Source organism: Mobula birostris, chromosome 4 (assembly GCF_030028105.1).
Source record: "Mobula birostris isolate sMobBir1 chromosome 4, sMobBir1.hap1, whole genome shotgun sequence".
NCBI classification, from domain to species: Eukaryota; Metazoa; Chordata; class Chondrichthyes; order Myliobatiformes; family Myliobatidae; genus Mobula; species Mobula birostris.
In genome coordinates this window covers 133,340,128-133,359,997 of record NC_092373.1, presented here as the reverse complement: position 1 = coordinate 133,359,997, position 19,870 = coordinate 133,340,128, and the positions used below count along the sequence as shown (strand labels likewise).

Here is a 19,870-nt window from a genome sequence, read left to right as displayed (position 1 = left end):
TGCTCTTAAACTTTTCGATGATTTTAAGTTCCCTGGCCCCCACCGCTTTATTTTCACCATGGATGTCCAGTCCCTATATACTTCCATCCCCCATCAGGAAGGTCTCAAACCTCTCCGCTTCTTTTTGGATTTCAGACCTAATCAGTTCCCCTCTACCACCACTCTGCTCCGTCCAGTGGAATTAGTCCTTACTCTTAATAATTTCTCCTTTGGCTCCTCCCACTTCCTCCAAACTAAAGGTGTAGGTATGGGTCCTAGTTATGCCTGCCTTTTTGTTGGCTTTGTGGAACAATCTATGTTCCGTGTTTATTCTGGTATCTATCCCCCGCTTTTCCTTCGCTACATCGACGACTGCATTGGCGCTGCTTCCTGCACGCATACTGAGCTCGTTGACTTTATTAACTTTGCCTCCAACTTTCACCCTGCCCTCAAGTTTACCTGGTCTATTTCCGACACCTCCCTCCCCTTTCTAGATCTTTCTGTCTTTGTTTCTGGAGACAGCTTATCCACTGATGTCTAGTATAAGCCTACTGACTCTCACAGCTATCTGGACTATTCCTCTTCTCACCCTGTCTCTTGCAAAAATGCTATCCCCTTCTCGCAATTCCTCAGTCTCCGCCGCATCTGCTCTCAGGATGAGGCTTTTCATTCCAGGACGAGGGAGATGTCCTCCTTTTTTAAAGAAAGGGGCTTCCCTTCCTCCACTATCAACTCTGCTCTCAAACGCATCTCCCCCATTTCACGCACATCTGCTCTCACTCCATCCTCCCGCCACCCCACTAGGAATAGGGTTCCCCTGGTCCTCACCTACCACCCCACCAGCCTCCAGGTCCAACATATTATTCTCCGTAACTTCCGCCACCTCCAACGGGATCCCACCACTAAGCACATCTTTCCCTCCCCACCTCTCTCTGCTTTCCACAGGGATCGCTCCCTACGTGTCTCCCTTGTCCATTCGTCCCCCCCATCCCTCCCCACTGATCTCCCTCCTGGCACTTATCCTTGTAAGCGGAACAAGTACTACACATGCCCTTACACTTCCTCCCTTACCACCATTCAGGGCCCCAAACAGTCCTTCCAGGTGAGGCGACGCTTCACCTGTGAGTCGGCTGGGGTGATATACTGTGTCCAGTGCTCCCGATGTGGCCTTCTATATTTTGGCGAGACCTGACGCAGACTGGGAGGCCGCTTTGCTGAACACCTATGCTCTGTCCGCCAGAGAAAGCAGGATCTCCCAGTGGCCACACATTTTAATTCCACAACCCAATCCCATTCTGACATGTCTATCCACGGCCTCCTCTACTGTAAAGATGAAGCCACACTCAGGTTGGAGGAACAACACCTTATATACCGTCTGGGTAGCCTCCAACCTGATGCATAAACATCGACTTCTCTAACTTCCGCTAAGGCCCCACCTCCCCCTCGTACCCCATCTGTTACTTACTTTTATACACACATTCTTTCTCTCACTCACTCTCCTTTTTCTCCCTCTGTCCCTCTGACTATACCCCTTACCCATCCTCTGGGTACCCCCCCCCTGTCTTTCTCCCCGGACCTCCTGTCCCATGATCCTCTCATATCCCCTTTGCCAATCACCTGTCCAGCTCTTGGCTCCATCCCTCCCCCTCCTGTCTTCTCCTATCATTTTGGATCTCCCCTCCCCCTCCAACTTTCAAATCTCTTACTAACTCTTCCTTCAGTTAGTCCTGACGAAGGGTCTCGGCCTGAAACGTCGACTGTACCTCTTCCTAGAGATGCTGCCTGGCCTGCTGCGTTCACCAGCAACTTTGATGTGTGTTACTTTACTATTCCCCTTTTTTTTGACTTACCATTTGATACGTTCATTTTATACAAAACTCTGTCATCTCTATCCAATCCTTGTTGCCTTAACCTCAGTGCTCTTTGTTCTTCTGACTAGACCATATCTTCTCCAGAATTCTCTTCCTATTAATTTTATCTCTGTCTCTGTTATGGATGGCCCTTTTTATGTTGGTGTCCATTTTTGTTTGATTCTACATCTATAAATCCTCTTGGGATGTTTTAGTATGTTGAAATTACAGATATAGATTTTTGTTGTATTGTTTTTGAGGTAGATTATTAAATCTGAAGAGCTTTTATTTGGGATATATTGGTTATCTGTTTATATAAATTGCTGGAATCATCAGGCTGAATCAGTGGAAATAAGCAGAATTGATATTTCAAGTTGAACAACCTTCATCGGAACTGTTTCTCTTCACAATTTATGTTGAATGTTTTTTTTGAACAGAGTCCTGACTAACCATATTACACACTGCAAAAATAGGTTTCTGAAGCTCTAGCAAGTAAAAACTATTTAAACATTGAAATATTCCACTTGGTCAAGTTTTTCTCCCACAATATTAGATACCGTGCAACGCACATAAAAGTTGCTGGTGAACGCAGCAGGCCAGGCAGCATCTCTAGGAAGAGGTACAATCGACGTTTTGGGCCTAGACCCTTTGTCAGGACTAACTGAAAGAAGGACTAGTAAGAGGTTTGAAAGTGAGAGGGGGAGATCCAAAATGATAGGGGAAGACAGGAGGAGGAGGGATGGAGCCAAGAGCTGGACAGTTGATTGGCAAAAGGGACATGAGAAGATCATAGGACGGGAGGCCCAGGGAGAAAGAAAGGGGGGGGGGTAGCCCAGATGGGGTACGAGGGGGAGGTGAGGCATTAACGGAATCCCTCTCACTATACTCCTTGCCCATCCTCTGGGTTCCCCCCCACCCTTTCTTTCTCCCTAGGCCTCCTGTCCTATGATCCTCTTATATCCCTTTTGTCAATCAACTGTCCAGCTCTTGGCTCCATCCTTCCCCCTCCTGTCTTCTCCTATCATTTTGGATCTCCCCCTCCCCCTCCCACTTTCAAATCTCTTACTAGCCCTTCTTTCAGTTAGTCCTGACAAAGGGTCTCGGCCTAAAACGTCGACTGTATCTCTTCCTACAGATGCTGCCTGGCCTGCTGCGTTGACCAGCAACTTTTATGTGTGTTGCTTGAAATTCCAGCATCTGCAGATTTCCTCGTGTTTGCGTTATTAGATACCGTGTACCATTTCCAACATGATAAATGTGCGTTTTCAAATGTTTAAATATAAGTACTTTCAGTGTACTTTAATTGACCAGCAATGCTAAGTTTATTTAGAAAAAATGATTCTTCCAATTCATCTTCCACCAATAAATTTCCATGAGGAGGTCAGTGGAAGTGATTTGAACTGAAGGCAAGTGGAATTTATCACAATTAGTGGAAGCTAATCAACAAAAATATATTCCTGGTTTATCCTCACAGAGCTATTAACTAAATGTAATAAAAATAATATCCAGAAAAATTAATTCAACTCATCTCAATGGTCTTCGAGTCTTGTAACTATAAAACTGAGACTGATACTTTCATAATTATACAGATTGTGGCTTTGGTGACCAAAATTGTATCCCATACACTAGAATATATAGGTTAAGGCATCCTCTACACATTCTATGTGAAGAATCAATGTATTTACAAATAGGCTTGACATCTACCACAATGTAGGGAGCACTACCATTGATTGCTTTAGGAAAGCAAATGTTACCGAATGCTTATGATAATCAACATAACTACTGGTCCTGAGATTGTTGACTTTAGCTTTACAGTCTCTCATCTCTGACCTCATGGGCTGTAGATTTCTATGTTTACATATCTGTCACCATATACAACCCTGAGATTCATTTTTTCTTGTGGGCATACTCCATAAATCTATAGAATAATAACCGTAACAGAATCAATGAAAGACCATCCAACTAGGGAGTTCAGCTAGAGTGCAGAAGACGACAAATTGTGCAAATATAAAAAGGACAAACAATAATAATAAATAAGCAATAAAAATGAGATGATGAGTCCTTGAAAGTGAGTATTGGTTGAGAACAGCTCAGTGATGGGGCGAGTAAAATTGAGTGAAGTTATCGCCTTTGATTCAAGATCCTGGTGGTTGAGGGGTAGTAACTATTCCTGAACCTGGACGTGTGAGTACCTTCTTCCTGATGACAGCAGTGAGAAGAGGGCATGTCCTGGGTGGTGGGGTTTGCTGATGATAGTGCTGCTTTCCTGTGACATTGTTTCTTGTAGATATGCATGGCTGGGAGGGCTTTATCCACGATGGAATGGGCCATATCGCCTATTTTTGTAGGATTTTCCATTCAAGGGCATTGGTGCTTTCATACCAGGCTGTGATGCAGCCAGTCAGTATACTCTGCACTACACATTGAGCGAAGTTTGTCAAAGTTTCAGATGTCATGCCAAATATCGCGAACTCTAAGGAAGTAGAGACACTGCCAGGTTTTCTTTGTAATTGAGCTTGCATGCTGGGCCCAGGCCAGGTCCTCCAGAATAATAACACTGAGGAATTTGAAGTTGCTGACCCTCTTCACCTTTGATTATCTGATGTGGACTAGCTTATGGACCTCTGGTTTCCTCCTCCTGAAGTCACTAATCAGCTCCTTGGTCATGCTGACATTGAGTAAGAGGTTGTTATAACAACACTCAGCCAGATTTTCAATCTCCCTCCCATAAATTGATTCATCACCATCTTTGATTCTGTCTACGACAGTGATGTCATCAACAAACTTGAATATGTCATTGAAGCAGTCCTTAGCACACAGTCATAAGTGTAAAGTGAATAGAGGAGGGGGCTAAGCACACAGCCTTGTGGTGCACTTCTGTTGATGGAGATTGTGAAGGAAATGTTGTTGCCAAATGAGGAAATCCAGGATCCAATTACACAAGGAGTTATTGAGGCCCAGATCTTGGAGCTTATTGATTAGTTTTTAGGAGATGATGGTGTTGAATGCTGAGCTGTAGTCAATAAAGAGCACCTTATGTATGCATGGACCTGTTTTCCTTAGGAACAATTATTAGCTTGAAGCAATCTGTCTCTTGAACCAGTGCAGATAGCTTCATTCACTACTATTGTGAACTGGTTCTATAACCTACAGACTCATTTTCAAGAACTCTTTGTAACTTATTCTTAATATTATTTTATTTGCACAATTTGCTTCAAAGTTAAAAAGTGCTCTTGTATTTTAATATGTTGGCAAATATGGCAACCAAGTTGCACAACAGATAGCATAAAATATGCAAATTAAATAAACCAGTTAATTATTTTTGTCTTGTGTTTGTTTCCTTTGAGAAATACATTTGAATTGTTTTAATAATTGCATCTCATTAAATGGTTCCTCAGTCATTTATATATATTGTACAGTTGTGAAGACCTCTCTGGTTTTAGAATTTCTTTAGCAAATCATTCATATATTTCAGCCTGCTCCAACTTCATTGGAAAATGCTGAATCTTTTAAAAACATATGACTTAACACCTAATGTGATTATTCAGAGTAATAAACTAAGCTTGCACAATGTGTAACCAATCTTCCTTGTGGTACTTGAATAAAGCAAATTTATGCTTTTTTTTTGTTCTCTGCTTTGCAATCTGCCTTGGATTTGTTTATATTCACTAACAATCAAAATGATGATTGTTGTTTTGCAGAAGTTTGCTGCAGTGCTCAGTGTGGCAAGAGTGGATGTTGTCTCTTTGTTATGTCAACCCAAAGAATTCTGAAGAGCAAAAACTGACAGAGATGGTGTATGCTATCTTCCGGATATTGCTTTATCATGCAGTAAAGTATGAGTGGGGTGGCTGGAGAGTCTGGGTGGATACACTCTCAATTACACATTCAAAGGTGAGACTTAGTAACAATCTAGACAATAACTAATATGTGCATAAATATTTTACTAGTAATTATGTCAAATTAGCTACCCAATGTATGTCATTGCTAGTGTATAAACAGCAAAATTAAGCAGTAGACTTTACAAGCTGAGCCATGTGTATATCAATTTTTAAGAGAATTGCATGAACAAAATTTATGTTTATATAATCTTTCTAATTAGGCATATGCTGAAGTTTTCAAGCATGTTGCTTGAGTGCTTTTAATTTCTAAACCACAAGGAGGCGTACATGATCTTTGTGGTGAGCACAATGAGAATAAGGAGCAGTGGCATGAGTCAGACAATGGAATTATATTGTGGTCTGTATTTGCTGTGAATACCGGTGGCTCAATGGAATGGCTGGCAATTTCTTTTTTTTAAAAATTAAGTCCTAACTAGTTTGAGTTTTGGGCAGCAGTAGTGAGTACTGCATCTACCTAAGCACTTTTCTGGGCTCCTTTTGGTTTTCAGCAGCTGACCTCAATATTTCCAAATTTAACCAGAATTTAAATTAGGGATCCAGCTTTCATGTTGTGTTCATTACAATTCAATTTTTCATTTATACGAAGATTTACTTGAAAGTTTTAAAATACAGAAATAGCAAATGTTAACGGAGTAACAAGATGTTTTTAAAATGAACCCTTAAAACAAAGTGGTTCTGCAGCTAAATCAGGTAATTAGTGATTTTCACAGCAGCTTTTAATGTGAAAATTCAGACAGCTTGATCTGATATTATATATTGCATTATTTTGAAGGTTTTGTAGTGTTATGAGTGTGAGCACTGCTATTTCTTTTCATGAAAAGTGTTCCAAATACTTGAGAAAACATCAATTGGAAGGGAAAGTGTTGGATCTAAAGTGACTGACTGTACTTACTGTGTTCAGTAGTATTTACATTGAAATTGGCTGTACTCAATAGCCTTTACACCAGAAAAACGCTTTTCTTTTGGTTAATTAGTTCTGATTGGGTCTGGGGAAATAGATGCTGGGGCCAGAGTGAAGGATCCTGGATTAGGAGGGAAAATTTGATATCAGTGAGTGGACTAGAGAGTGGGGGGCTGGGGATCCAAACTCAAGAGAAAGATAGTATTATGGCATTAGGTATTACCCAAAACTTTGGTCAGTTCAGTAAAACTAACTCGGGCAATACAGAATTTTCAAACAGCAGGCCCAAACCAACATTCTACATAGAAACCAATTAATATACCTCTGCAGTCATCAATTAATATCCAGAACAAGGAATCTCAATTTCAAACTCACTGCCCATAGAAACAATATTTCATCACTTTTTTAGATTTAATATTCTACATCTAGAACAAGAACATAGAGCTGTACAGCACAGGAACAGGCCCTTCAGCCCACAATGTTGTGCTGAACCAATTAAACTAGTAATCAAATGGTCAACTGAACTAATCTCTTCTGTATAATGTCCATATCCTTCAATTTCCTCACTTTAATAGACCTATCTTAAAAGTCCCTAATGTATTTGTCTCTGGCACCACCCAAGGCAGTGCATTCCAGGCACCCACCGCTTCTGTGTTTTTCAAAAAAAACTTGCTCCCTCACATATGCCCATCACATATGGGGGAGGATGGTGTTCAGATGTGTGGGGGAGACTTCTGGGTTGTTGTTTATCACGTTTGGCAAATAGCAATAGTGGAGTGAAGGAGGTTGGTGTAAGGGCTGTTACAAAAATACAGGTGATAGCAATTATGAGTGGTGGCTTAATATAGGAGAAAGTGCAGTTATTAAATCAGAGGTCCAATCCAAATTGAATTTTAGAATTGAGCTTCAAATTACATTGTTGATAAATGTTGTACAGGAAATAATGCCATTGCATTTGCATCTGTTGAAGAACATGGACGATCTGTGCATGATTTGCAACGGTGTCTGGGTAATTTCTGTAAACTAGCATAATTGCATTGCATTTATGCATAGTACTGGGGAAGTGCCCTAGACACCTACTACAATAAATGGATTGATATTTAACAGGCACAAAGGGTATATTCTCAGGTGAGGTCATGTATGCTGTGTACAGATTGGCTGCAGTTGTTTTCTTAAGTTATGAATTTCTATGAAATTTTAATAGAATGCCAGAGGAATAGTGATGATATGTGATTTTAAACTGCTTAACTAATATACATATATATAAATAATTAAAGGTTTCCTTGCATTCACTACTGATAAAGGGTATTCAGCCTTTATTTCTAAAAGGTCAGCTTTCAGGTTTCGAACCAGCTGTAAGATTGTTCTTTGTGATTATGCTACCTTTCAAAGGAGCTAGGTTAATTAAAACATTCTATCATGATGTTATAGCATAGTGGTGAGGGCTGGGTTTAAAATGTACCTGTAAAACAAAAATTCAGGATTAGCTGTTAAGGCAAGCTTGTGTGAACTTGGCCAATTGGTTGAACAGACATAAGAACAGATTGGCTAACTGTGATTAGAAATATTTCTTTAGAGGATGACTGGTAATTTGAACCCTATGGGCCTTTGGCCTAAACAATCTATGTAGCAGGTATATTATTTGAAAACTATTAAATATAATCTATTGTTGGGTAGGGAAACCATGTCTGTGTCTGGTATATATTTGATCCGGTAGATCACATGACATTCCAGACCACAAATACATGCCTGGTGCAAAGATTTCTAGTGATCTTCCCTCTAATACTTATACTATTACATTAAAACCATGGTTATTGACTTTTGTCACAAGGAAAATAATGTCTTTTCTATCTCTTGTTAATGCCTCTTGTAATTTTATACTCCTTACAAGTCTGCATGCAAGCAGCTGAGCCAAACTTTTCAGCTTAACTAAAATTGTCCAATTCTGTTAACTTGCTCATGAGTTTAACTTTATATCTCCTCTAATACTATCAGTTGATCCTTGTAGTGTATTGACCAACATTCCGTGTGTTGTGATCCAGCTAGTGTTTTACATTTTGAATATAATCTGTTATTTTCTTTTTATAATTCTATGCATCAATAACATATTCTGTGCATTGCCTTTATAATCTTGCCCATCTGTCTGCAGGCAAGGCTTCTCTTTTCCTTCATGCGATTGAGGATTCTATTATGTTTTTTATTCCCCTGCCACCTTTGCTCAGCCGAAGTACTTTATATCACACATCTCCCAGTTGAATTCCATTTGATGCTTTTATGTTCACCTGATAGCTCCCTGCAGCCTAGAACTTTTTCCCTCACCATCAAAAGTACAACTATTTTTGTGTCTTCTGCAAACTTCCCAATCATTTTTGCTACTTTGAATTATAGCATGAAATGCAAGAAGTCCCTCTTCAAAGAGTCCAATCCTTTTTTTTATTTAAACAAAAATATTTTTCTCTAGTAAGCTATCCATACCTAATATTGGACTGACTTGTAGTTAGTCGATTACTTTTCCCCTTTTTATTCACAAATTATCACATTAGCAGTCCAGTCTTGTATATTAACATTGGATAGATTGAGGACTTAAAAAGTGGGCTAAAAATGTACAGCAATTATTACTCACTGGGTAGGTTCTGATATGAAGTCGTAAATGTTTTTACTCTTAGACTGCAATAGCTGTAGCACCACTTCAATAATTATAGGAATTAGAAGCAGCTTTGCAAACTATTCCATGGACTCTGTCTATACTTCTTGCTGCCTTTGTAAAATAGCCAACATAAATCAAAGATCTTTCTCATCCAGATTTTCTCTCCTCTTCCCATTCTGGCATTCTGGATTTTCTCTCTGCCCCCCCCATCTGGGGAAAAGATACCGTACAAAAGCCTGAAAACATGTACCACTAGGCCTGAGAACAGCTTCTGTCCTAGTGTTGTAAAGCTATTCAATGGACCTCTTGTACACTAGGACGGAATGTTGACCCTACAAGCTATGTCATCATGGTTTTGTACCTTATTTATTATCTGTCTATACTTCACTTTCTTTGCAACTGTAACATTATATGCTGCACTCTGAAATTGCTTTTGCCTTGTTTTGTTGCCACATGCTAACATAATGAAATGATCCGTATGGATGGTGTGCAAAACAAAGTTTTTCACTGTACCTCAGTGCCTCTGACAATAATAAACCAATTCACCCATCTTTAATTCAACGTCCCGTTACCTGTGAACTGAAATTCTGCAATAACAAGTAATTAAAATCCATTCAAAGTACAAATTACATAAAAAGTTGAAAATAATATACATTAGTTTATTTAGTTACATTAGGTTTTGTGCTAAATATTATGCAATGCATGTGGATGGATAAAGAAATAGGAATTATTTTCTGGTTGTTTTACTATATTATCTAGGTAGCTTCACCTGCATCAACTTCCCACTGTTACTCCACATTCTTAATATACTTAATTTGTTAAGTATCTCACTGTTTTCAAGCACCAACATTATTCTACTTTGATATGTAAAGAGTAGCTTATGTCTGAGGAACTTAATTTAACGTGTTTATTTACACATTCATAGCAGATCTGTGGAATAATGTCCTTAGTGTAGTAGTGTGAAGTTTTTGTACGTGACCATTCATCAACCTTACGTAGTAGAGTGTGTACTTTGTCATAGCTGCAGTCTGTCTTGCCCTCTCCAGAACCTATTTGACAAGCATGGTTATATTCAAGCCAGGTGTGCAGACTGTAGGATTTATAGAAAGGAACTTGTTTGCTGATGATGCCAAATTCCATTTCTCACATTAAGGTCTTTGCCCTGTAGTGCTGAAGTGACAGTTTGGACTGTAGCAACTTAGTGACAGAAAATGAACATGTACTGAATGTAAGATATCCTTATACAGGCATGGTTCTTGTTAGTTGCATCTTCCCATCATTTTATCAACCCACACATTACTGCACTGAGGGCTGGGGCAATGGGATCAGTCAGAGATTTGCAGTGACTGTTGCTGCACACTGAATTTAGTGCATGATGACTGCTGAGAAGGGAAGAGCTGAGGTTCCTAGGATTGATCTTCGTGTACCCTAGAATAACTTGACCAGTTCTTCCAGTTATTGTTATGTGTTATCAATTCCATCTCTTTTATGTGGACTTGATAACTTGAAGTTGATACTAGCTTCAGGCATGATCTGTGGCATGTGATTTGTACCCCAGCTTTACTCAAAGGAATTCCTGTGCCTGTGTTCTTTTTCTGCTCTTTTTTTTAAACTGCTAAACATATTATCCCCTCTTTGGGCTGCTAATGAAAGTAAGTAGGCTACTTTCAAATTCAGAAACAAAATTTTATGAGCAGTAATTTTAATTCATATTTAATTATGAAGTTGTAAGCAATTCCTGTAGTACTAATCCAGAAATGCGTTTATCTTGTACTTAAATTACCTTGTAGGTCTTAACTTTTTTTATTCTTTCATATGATCTGTGCTTTGTTGGCAAGACTGGCATTTTGTTGTTCTTCTGCACGTGCACCCTTAATGGGTGGCTCGCTGGCTCATTTCACAGGGCAATTAAGAGTTAGCTATGTGGTGCTTTGGAAGTCACATGTACACCGGACTGGAAAGGTCTGTCTTTTCCAGTAAGTGAATCAAATGGGTATTTACATCATTCCAGTAGCTCCACAATCACTGATACTTATAAAAAAAATTCTTGTCCAGGAAACTGGGGAGCAATATGGGAAGTATTCAGCTAGTAGAATGTTCTTTCAAATGTTATTATGGTGTGAAAATGTGCTGATGAAAATTGGACTTGTGCTCTTTTATGAAGAAAAGTTTTGCATGAACTACATGGTTATTTGATTTTTCTTTCAAGCAGTTACAAGTAGAATTAACAGAAAATTAAAGTTGAAATACAGCTAACTTTGGTATTTTATTTATCCTCAGTATATCTTGAAATTTTTCTGTGTTGCATGGCATTCCAACCAATCATGTACCTGGTAACTGTTCAAAAATTTGAAAGGTTTTGCGATGTTGAACGTCGAGATCTGTGAATTTTCTATAAAAAGCCAAAGAAACATGATTGCAATTTTATTGTACAGTTTGATAGATTTCCTGCCACCTTTGAAGCAGCTAAGCTGTTTGTCACTGTATTCCACTCCTCCCACAGCTACATCACACTCATTAATGCATGGTGGCTTTCCTGACACTTCTGCACTGTTCTCTTTTTCTATATAATTTCCCGTAGTTAGCATGTAAAGATCTTGAGAGTGTTTTATCCTGTTGCTTCTTCAACAGCATCTTTGGATGTGATAGCTTTAATTACCATTCCACATTTTTAGTTGTAAATTAAGCATTGGAACATCTGGTAATGCAAAGCTGTTTTTTCAAAGCTTAAAATTAAGACAATAATATCTATATGGACAATGTACAACACTGAAAGGCTTAAAATACATTATTTTAAACATAAGGAATTCATCAGACTATTGTAGCTTAATAAATAAAATTGGAAAAACTGATTGTGCATAGCTTGTATCCGTTTTGAGTAATGCTTTTCAAAAATGATTAAATAATTTTGTAAAATGAATACAGAAACAGTTTCCTGTTGTGGAAGAGACTGAGAATAAGGCAGCATAACTTTAATAGTTAAAACCTTACTAATTCAGGAGTGAAAAAAGGAAGAAAAATTCGACATATTTTGGGCTTAATATGTAGATGGTCAGTGAATTGTTTAAGCCATATATTTTGATTCTAATAGATAATGGATGAAATGCTACAAATGGATAAGTTCCAGTTAACTCTAATGAAAGATTGTTTAGTCCAAAGCGATTTTCAAAAAAGGATGTTTAAAAGGTGAATGCAAGAAACATTAATTTTCTATTCCATTCCCACTCTGGCTTCTGTGTTTGGCGCCTCAAATACTGTTTTAACAAAAACCAATTTAAGCTTGATGAAGGTTATAAGCTTCTGGTTTGGTGCATTATAGTCATTATTAATTAATATGAATGCATTTCAAATAATCAAGCTTTCCATTGTGCATCAGAACTGGTCAGTTCTGGTGTAAGATCAGCAGCTTAAAGCACTGTTTTGTTCTTGTTCTACAGATGCTGCGTCATCTGAATATTTCCAGTGCTGTTGTTTTAATTTCTGTTCTTCAGGATATGCACTGCGTTGTTTCTGCTGTGTTTTAATTTCTCCGTGCTAATATTTTTTTCTTTCACTTTCCGCTGCTTTTGTTCATCTCCTATTTGCACTTGCTCCACTAACAAGCCTATTTTTGTTCCCTAAGCCTTTTGCTTCTTATTCCTTTTCTGCACATCCGGACACTTTTGATTAAAAATTTTTCTTCAGTTCTGATATAAGCGTACATATAAATTAGGAGCAGGAGTAGGTGATATGGCTATTTAATAAGATCATGACTGATCCAGTTCTAATATTAACTCTGAATATCCCTGTAACATTTTACCACCATGTTTATCAAAATGTGTACACACTTCTGCCTTAAAATTAAAAGGTTCTGCTTCCACAGCCCCTTGTGGAAGACTGTTCCAAAAAATGATAACCCTTGGGGGGGTGGGGTCGGGTTCTTTCTCTGACTTAAACTGGTGATTCCATATTTTTAAAGATTGAACACTAAATCTAGATTCTGCCACTAGAGCATAATATGGTTAATTGGGCCAGATAGGGATTAGTACACTTTGCCCGAATTAAACAGCTGCCTCAATTAACTGAGGTTTCATGGAAATAGTTAAAAAGTATAAAAAAGACAAACTGCAGTTTAAGTAGCAAATACCTCCATGGTCCTAAAAAAAAAACTATATTTTAGTTCCTAATAGTAATCAATGGAAGAATTCACCTGCTGTTCTTTTGAATGATGGTAAGTGAACAAAATCAACGAGGTCACCTAGTCCATTTAGTGCTTTAGACAATTGCATCCAAATCATAATTTTTACTGTAACATTCAAGATGATGGTCATTTCCTTCGTAATTCCTAACTTGTTGAAGTAGTGAAATTTGTTTTGTTTTCACTCCGGGCTGTTTCTGGCATCTCCAAGCCTAAATGCTTGAAATTGCAATGAGCAAAGCAGTTCCAAAATTGGCGGCTGCTTGTAAACAAATGCACACAGCTGATGCTGTTTCAAAACTGATTGTTCTAAGCATGGTGTAGTGTCTAACAGCTATGCAAGTACACATGTCTGCCGCTAGTTGGAAACTGTTCGGCAACAGACTCCTGCCCAAATGAAGTGGCATAATGTCCCAGATAAATAAAGGGAATCCTGGCTATTTTCCAAATTTAGTTTTTGTTATTTAAGAGTTCTCTCAAATAAAAAGCTGCCCTGATTAACCTATGGTCCAATTATCCGGAACCTATTGTAATCCTTTCCACATGTGCATTTGAATCTAAGTTCCTGCTGACTCTTCTAGACTTGCCTAGTCGGTCCAGTCTTTCTTCAGGCAACCTACCAATCCCAGGTAATCTCATAAAATCTGAACTGTTTTCAACATATTAATGCCCTTCCTTAATAAGAAAGCCAGTACTATACACAGTACTCCAGATATAGTCTGACAGATGCCCTTTTTAACTAAAGCATAATCCCCTTATTTTGATATTCTGATCCCCTTGCAATTAACAGTTACATTTTGTATGAGCTATCCTGCTGTTATAAGACTATTGAACAATTCCCTAATGCAATAACGATGGACTCTTAACTTCACAATCTACCTTGTTATGGCCTTGTACCTTATTACCTATCTGCATTACACTTTCTCTGTAATTGTAACACATTATTCTGCATACTATTATTGCTTTCTACTGTAGTAACTCAATGTACTGTGATGAAATGGTCTGCATGGAGAATGTTCAAAGCAGTTTGTGTACTGTACCTTGGTACATATGACAATAATAAACCAATTTACCAAACAGTATTCATTTAATAATTCTTTTAATAATGATGCACCAAGCCATCCTGTACCCTTAGAATTCTTCAGACTACCATTTGGATGATCTATTAATTTTTTAAATTTTCCTGCCAAAGTGGGCAACTTTCCATTGTGCTGCATCTGCCATGCATTAGCTACACTCCATTCTTCTAGTACCTTAGCAATGGCCAAAGATAATGCAAACAACTCCATAAGCAATCTTATGGAGTTTGTATGGCTATATCAACTCCCATCCACTGCTACCAAACTCATAGTTCCCTTACCTCATTAACTGCTTGTTTCTACCTGCTACCCTAGATCCACAAACCTGACTGTCCTGGCACGCCCATTGTCTCTGCCTGCTCTTGCCCCACTGAACTTGTGTCTACTTACTTGACTCCATTCTAGTCCCCCTTGGTTCAGTCCCTTCCCACCTACATCTGTGACACTTTAAGTACTCTCGATCTCCTCAACAACTTTAATTTCCTGGTCCTGACTGCCTTATTTTCACCAGTCCCTATACACTTCCATCAAGAAGGCCTTAAAGCTCTCTGCTTCTTTCTCAACAAAAGACCCAAACGGTTCCCCTCCACAACCACCCTTCTCTGTGTGGCAGAACCGGTCCTCGCCCTTAACCATTTCTCCATTGGCTCCTCCCACAGTCACCAAACCCAAGGGGTATCTATGGGCTCCCACAAGGACCCCAGCTATACCTGCCTCTTTCATTGGCTACATAGAACAGTCCATGTTCCAAGCCTTCCCTGCTAATGCTCCTCAACTTTTCCTACCTTTGACTGCGTTGGTGTTGCCTCGTGTAGCCATGCTGAGCTCATCAATTTCATGAACTTTACCTTCAATTTCCACCCTGCCCTTAAATTCATATGGTCCATTTCTGACATCTGTCTCCAGGTCTGGTGACAAATTGTCTACTGACATCTTTTATAAATCTACTGATTCCTATGAATATCTTGACTATACCTCTTCCCAGCTCTCGTATTAAAAAATCTTTTCCTTTCTCTCAGTTTCTTCGTCTCAGCTGCGTGTGTTCCCAGGACGAGGCTTTCCTTTCCAGGGCATCAGAGGTGTCCTCCATCTTCAAAGAATTGGGTTTCCCTTCCCCTACCATTGATGCTGCCCTTACCTGCATCTCCTCTATTTCGTCAACATCCACTGTTGTCCTATCTTCCTGCCACCTTAACAGGGATTGAATTCCTCTTGTCCTTGCCTAACACCTTATGACCTCTGCATCCAGTATACCATTGTCTGCAACTTTTGTCATCTTCAGCAAGATTCTACCACTGAACACATCTTTATCTCCCCCCCCCCCCCCCCAACTCTTAGCTTTCTGCAGGGATTGCTTCCTCTGTGATTCCCTTGTCCATTTGTCCCTCCCCTCTAATCTTCTTCCTGGTACATATCCCTGCAAGTGACAGAAATGCTATTGTATCTGGCGCTCCCAACATGGCCTCCTTTACATTGGTGAGACCCAACGTAAATTGGGGCACAGCTTTGTCAAGCACCTCAGCTCCATCTGCCAAAAGTGTGATTTCCCAGTAACCAACCATTGACTGTTTATTTATTTCTATAGCTACTGCCTGACCTGCTGAGTTCCTTCAGCATTTTGTGTATGTTGCTCTGGATTTTCGGCATTTGTAGAATCACCTGTGTTTACCATAAGCAATCTTCTGTCTTGCTTCCATAATACTCTGGGCTAGATTACATCAGACCCTGGAGATTTGTCCAACTTAATGTTTGTCAATATCCCTAACACTTCTTTAAAGAACTCCAATAAAATTGTCATACATCATTTCCTTTTTACCAAAGCCCTTGTTTAGCTACAATTTTTTTTCCCTGAGGTTTCTTGCTTTGACTTTTTTGGGAAATGGAAGATCAACATTCTGAAAAGTTAATTTGATTTCTCTCTTAAACAATTTGATTTGCTTGCTACATATTTCCGGCATTCTCTATTTCTGCTTCTGATTTCCAGCAATACAGTTTTTTTTTTCCTTTTTCAATATCTAGACTGAGGCTAGAATATTTAACAAAGGTGTGGAGAAGCTGAGCTGCTTTTGAAAAATTTTGGCCACAGATTTTTATTTCAATTGGAAAAATGCTTTTACTACTATAGAACCTGGTTTAAAGCTAACTTTTAAAGTAAGTTTTAAAGCTGAGTTACATACACAAATATGCATTTCTTTTGCTGCTTTTCCATTGATTTATATTTCTGAACACAACTTAACCCAAGCTGGATTTTCTGTACATACACATCACGTTGGCCTTGATTTATTTCAGTTGTTCGACGCTGTACACTAAATTTACATGGACAGCCAGAGGTGACAGATTTGTTCACCCTAACAACAGTGTTGTGATTAAGTCACTTATTTATGAGAAGTGTTGCTTTGCAATAGTTGAATAGTCACCAGCCCTTGAAAGTTTGTACATTGGGTATGGATAGGTGGTGGATGGATGAAAGCGAAGGGAAGTATAAAGAGGCACACTTTTTAAATGGCAAATGTTGACTTGCAGGGGGATCTCGGGGTCCAAGTACATAGCTCCCTGAAAATGTCCACACAGGTTGATAGGGTGGTATGCTTGCCTTTATTAGTTGAGGAATCGAGTTCAAGTTGGACAGTTATTTTGCAGTTTTGTAAAATTCTGGTAGACTTCATCTGGCATATTGCATTCAGTTGTGGTCATCCCATTATGGGAAGGATGTTGAGGTTTTGGAGAGGGTGCAGAAGAGGTTTACCAGGATGTTGCCTGGATTAGTGGGCATGTGCTAAGGAGTTGGAGAAATTTGGGTTGTTTCTCTGGAGCAGCAGAGGGTGAAGGAAGATCTACTAGAGCTTTGTAAGGTTATGAGGGGCATATATAGCAGGTGTCTTTTTCCCAGGGTTGAAATGTCTGACACTAGAGAGCATGCTTTTAAGGTGAGGGGTGAGTTCAAAAGAGGTGTGTGGAGAAAGATGTTTTAGAGCTGTTGGTGCCTGGAATGTACTGCCAGGGTGATGGAGACATTCAAGAGGCTCTTGGTTAAGCAAATAGAGGGATATGGGCATGGTGTGGTCAGAAGGGATCAGTTTAGGTGGGCATTTGATTACTAATAGAAGGTTGGCACAACGGTGTGAGCCGAAAGACCTATTCCTGTACTGTACTGTACTCATTTGACATGAAAATGGGGTGGAGGTGCTGTTGAGATGGTGACAATAGATAGAAAGCAATGAATAAATAAATAAAGGGATTTAGGATGGTGGTGTATATTGGTAGCTCAGGTTGAGGCATTTGATGTTGTGGTGTTTGCTGAGCTTGACAATTGGCTTGCAGACATTTCATCACTGGTCACGGTGACATCCTCAGTGCATCTGTGAACTCTACAGCATCAAATGAATGAATTATATAAGGTTATCTGTAATAAGATTTATAAATGTACAAGAATTTTTATATTGTAATTGTGAAGAAATAGATGTCTGAACCAGTTATTGACATGCTTTTTAGAAAGTATTGTTTTAATCAGCCTGTTTGCTATTTTTTTAAAAAGTAACAATCTGAGGCTTTTAGAAGTGAGAATGAAAACTTAAGCAGTGATTTGGCTGTTGAAAATTACATGTTCTTAAATGTACATTTAACATTTTAAAATGTTGGTGTCCTTGTTTTCAAACCATAATCACATTATTTTTCCCTGCAGATTGCATTTTCTGACTGATGATTGTTTGGTGATCACTAACAGTCTTTTGAAGGTGGCGTTGAACTGCACATTGGATCACTTCTTGTGGTAGAGCTGCTAGTTTTGTGTTGAGTTCCAGTATTTAGATTTGGCACCGATGATGGAATGACATATCTTCTAAATCTGCACATTGTATCTTGGAGGAGTACAGGTCCACAATCCCTTCTCCGAAATCCTTGGGGCCAGTTGCATCTCGGAATTCAGAATTTTTCGGATTTTAGAATCCCTCCTTATTTAACCTGTCTCAGTGCAGGTAGACTTTTGGACCCGGGGGAGCCCCGGACCTACACACATTCTCCCGTATACTTTAAATCATCTCTAGATTACTTATAATACCTAATACAATGTAAATGGTATGTAAATAGTTACTATACTGTATTGTTTAGGGAATAATGACAAGAAAATGTACATGCACAAACGAGTGTTGGAGAGAGAACTTCTGGGTCTTCCCAATCTGCGCTCTTTTTAACATTTTCACAGTGAAATTAAACACAAAGTCAACAGTGAACACAAAATATCAACGAACAGCAAATGCATGTGTTACCAGTACGGGTTTTCCTGATCTGCACTCCTTTTAACATTTTCACAGTGAAATTAAACACAAAGTCAACAGTGAACACAAAACGTATAGTTAAGTGTTTCATCAGCATTGTAAATTTGTTCAGGGCTAAGGCTTTCATCAGATATTATCTTGGCAAATTCGTCAATGTAAGACACCACACAGACACACCATGATCAAGCTTCTGCAATAACTCCACTTGCTGTGTTATTGATAATGATAGGTGCTTCCTTCTCTTTTTCTCATTGTTACCCATAGGGGTATCTGCAGCTCTTTTTGACATTTTCATGGTGAAATTAAGCACAAAGTCAAGAGTGAGCACAAAATATCAGTGAACAGCAAATGCACATGTTACCAGTATGAGCGCTGAGCCACAACTGACGTCTGGCAACCTCTGCTGGTGCTGCCATGGCACACCTGAGTGATGTCAGCTGTTGACCAAAAAAACTTTGGTTTTCAGATTTCAGAATTTTGGATAAGGGGTTGTGGTCCTGCACTTTTAGGTGCAGGCACTTTCTACTGGCTTCATTCTTTTGGGTGATAAAAACAGAGAAGAACTACTTAGATGAAAACACCATTCTTCAAATAGCCGTTAATGTTGTACACATTACAAACCCAATAATTCAGGTGCTCTTTCTGTAGTAGATCCACATAATTAAAAATTGTTCAAGTGTGAGCACTTAATATATTATTTTCTCTGTAGGTTCTGGTATGTTTTTTGCAGATGGGCCTTGATTTTCCTTTGTATTCTTCTATGTTTTTAGACATGGAGTCACTTGCAGATCTTTTCCTAATGCTGCTGATTGTAAAATTCTCTAAGCTATTATTAATTATTCAATTATATACATTGGGCTGCTTATTGAAAGCTTGCTATTTCTTGTCATTCCTATGGGTGGTTCTATGAAATATCTTCATTATTGAGAATGTTGGCAGTATGTGTGCATCTGTAGATATTTGCTTGTCTTTAGTGACCTACCAAATCTAGTCAACTCCTAATTAAGTATAGCTGCTGCCTTCATCATGATTGTATCAATATGGTGGGCCGAGGATGGATC

At 39.0% G+C, this 19,870-nt stretch overlaps 1 protein-coding gene across 2 annotated transcripts in view; it reads left to right on the top strand.

The window, feature by feature from the left end:
• The window catches only part of lrba (LPS-responsive vesicle trafficking, beach and anchor containing), an 803,145-nt gene that overhangs the window by 135,117 nt on the left and 648,158 nt on the right, over positions 1-19,870 (top strand). For both annotated transcript variants that reach the window (XM_072256051.1, XM_072256050.1), the window contains exon 21: positions 5,531-5,723. In XM_072256051.1, coding sequence (XP_072112152.1) covers positions 5,531-5,723 — 193 coding nt within the window. The remainder of the gene's footprint in view (positions 1-5,530; positions 5,724-19,870) is intronic.